The following is a 2,274-nucleotide window of genomic DNA, read 5'->3' on the forward strand; positions in this document are numbered from 1 at the left end:
ATGGTCGCGGCTGGGTTCAACCGGAAATTGCAACTCAGTGAGTTGGAGGAAATCCGGAATGATGCATATGAGAGTTCAAGAATTTTTAAAGCTCGAACTAAAGAATTCCATGACAAGAACATTAATAGAAAATCCTTTGAACCCGGCCAAAAAGTGTGCCTTTTTAACTCAAAATTGCGACTCTTTCCTGGTAAGCTTAGATCAAGATGGGATGGTCCTTTTGTGGTTGTTGAGGCATTTATTCATGACGCTGTTGAGGTGCAAGATCCAAAGACTGGCCACACTTTCAAAGTGAATAGCCAAAGACTGAAGCCATATATAGAGGAGATTGGGAATGGGGATATGATTGAGTCCATTGCTTTGATGGACCCTTTTTACTATGATCGATAGATTGGTTTCTTGTTCTATTTTCCTTCTCTTCTATTTTATTTTGTTTTTCTTTGTTCTTGTTGTGCTTTATTTGTGTCTAGGAGACTTTAAATCCTCTAAAGGTGTAATTCCTTTGGTGTTAGCCGTGCCTGAACGGCATCTAACGATCTGGTATAGCCACCTAACCGTGTTTGTAGTGAGTTCCTAGGAGACCAATTGAGACGATGGAAACTAGAGTTCGAATGGCAAAACCTAGAACACAAAGGTTTGAAATTTTCGAGACTAGAGTCTGGTTTAAATACCCAGGGGTGTGGAGATTGCTTCAAAACTACACCGGCTTCAACTATGTATGCCAGCTCCATAGGTTGAGGTAGCTTTATGCGCTTCGATTCTGGATACCGAATCAACCTAGTCTGTCACCCTGTTGGAGAATGGCGAAAGTTACAAACACAGTTAGGGAGAAAAGTAGTACCCGTGTTTTTCGCGTGAAGATTATACCCTTGTTAGGCATTCCGATATTTTCTAAAGTGCTATATTTATTTCAGATGCCAAATGAAGGTAGAAATAGTTAAGTATGCTTTGGGTTGTACTTGGTTTTTATTTACTTTCCTTTAATCTTTTAAATATATATATATATATATTTATACTAAAAAAAATGTTGTATTTGGCATACGTTGGGTTGGAAAAAAAAAAAAAAAAAAAACCCACACGTGCGGGAATACCCACCGCACATGCGGCAAAAACACATCAACAACTAGTGCGTACTGCATTAATTGCAGGTGCGTGAGGGTGTGCGTCAAGCAAGCCGCACGTGCGGAGCGTCGTTCTCAAAAAAAAAAAAAAAAAACCCACCGCACGTGCGGCAAAATTTCTTTCCACCAAATTGCATACTACTTTAAAAGCAAGTGCGGGGGTGTGTGCGGGGTGTGTTGCCGCACGTACGGCGTACACTCCTGCACATGCGGTGATTTTCTTTAATAAAAAAAAAAATCTGCATCTTTTGTTATGTTTATTTATTTACTTATTTCAAAAAATAAATAAATAAATAAATAAATAAATTTTAAGTAAAAATAAATAAATATACTATTTTATCTCTTTATTTCTTTTTAATTTCATTAAAAAAATTAATATAGAAAAAATAAAAAATCAAAATTTTTATTTATTTATTTTTCTATTTTCGATTTTGAAAAAAATAATAATAATAATAAATAAATAAATTTGGCCTCATCAACAATAAACCCACTTCTATCACTCATACTCACAGATCTTATCTCTCTCTTTCTCTACCTCTACCTGTCATCATCTATCTCTATCTATATCTCTCTCTCTCAAGCTTACAAACCCACCAAATCATCACACATCACCATCTTCTTCTTCTTCCTTCTTCCTTCTTCCTCACCACCCTCATCTCACCGCCAACATCACTATTTCCTCTCCGTCCAACAAATCTCCAGCGACTACCATTTTTTCCAGCGAATCTCCATTCTTTCTCTACTTTTTCAAGGTAAGCTTTACTTTTTGTTTAGATTTGTGGGCATAGGAGTAGAGAAGTAGAGTTTTGATTTTATTTTTTTGTTCAAATCTTGATCTATGTTTCATACTTAAAAAAAAAAAATCAAATATGGGCAGCAATAAGATGACAACCGCACGTGCGGCACCTTTCAAAAAAAAAATAGTAATTTATTTTAGTTCCTAGGTTGTCCATTCATTTATTTAGCTATTTAGTTGTTTGTTTATTTAGTTATTCATTTATTTTTATTTTTATTAATTCTTTATTCTTTGTTAGTTTAATTCCTTACTTGTTAGTATAGTTTGTTTTCATATATTTAATCAGTTGTTATTTACATAAAATGCTCATGTGTCTAGTTGATTTTATTTTAGGTTTCATATATTGTAAAAATAAAT

General features: G+C 34.5%; 1 protein-coding gene across 1 annotated transcript; it reads left to right on the forward strand.

Moving 5' to 3' along the window:
- Nucleotides 1-390, forward strand: LOC145799349 (uncharacterized). Its single transcript, XM_082888911.1, has one exon. The coding sequence runs from the start codon at nt 1-3 to the stop codon at nt 388-390; it is 390 nt and encodes a 129-aa protein (XP_082745037.1).
- The last annotated feature ends 1,884 nt before the right edge of the window (nt 391-2,274 follow it).

The sequence above is a fragment of the Camellia sinensis genome, chromosome 9, assembly GCF_055761805.1.
Source record: "Camellia sinensis isolate YWXY chromosome 9, ASM5576180v1, whole genome shotgun sequence".
Taxonomy (NCBI): domain Eukaryota; kingdom Viridiplantae; phylum Streptophyta; class Magnoliopsida; order Ericales; family Theaceae; genus Camellia; species Camellia sinensis.

What these genes read in the sequence shown, in the direction of transcription:
- LOC145799349 (XM_082888911.1), top strand. Translation starts at nt 1, where the DNA reads ATGGTCGCGGCTGGGTTCAACCGGAAATTGCAACTCAGTGAGTTGGAG.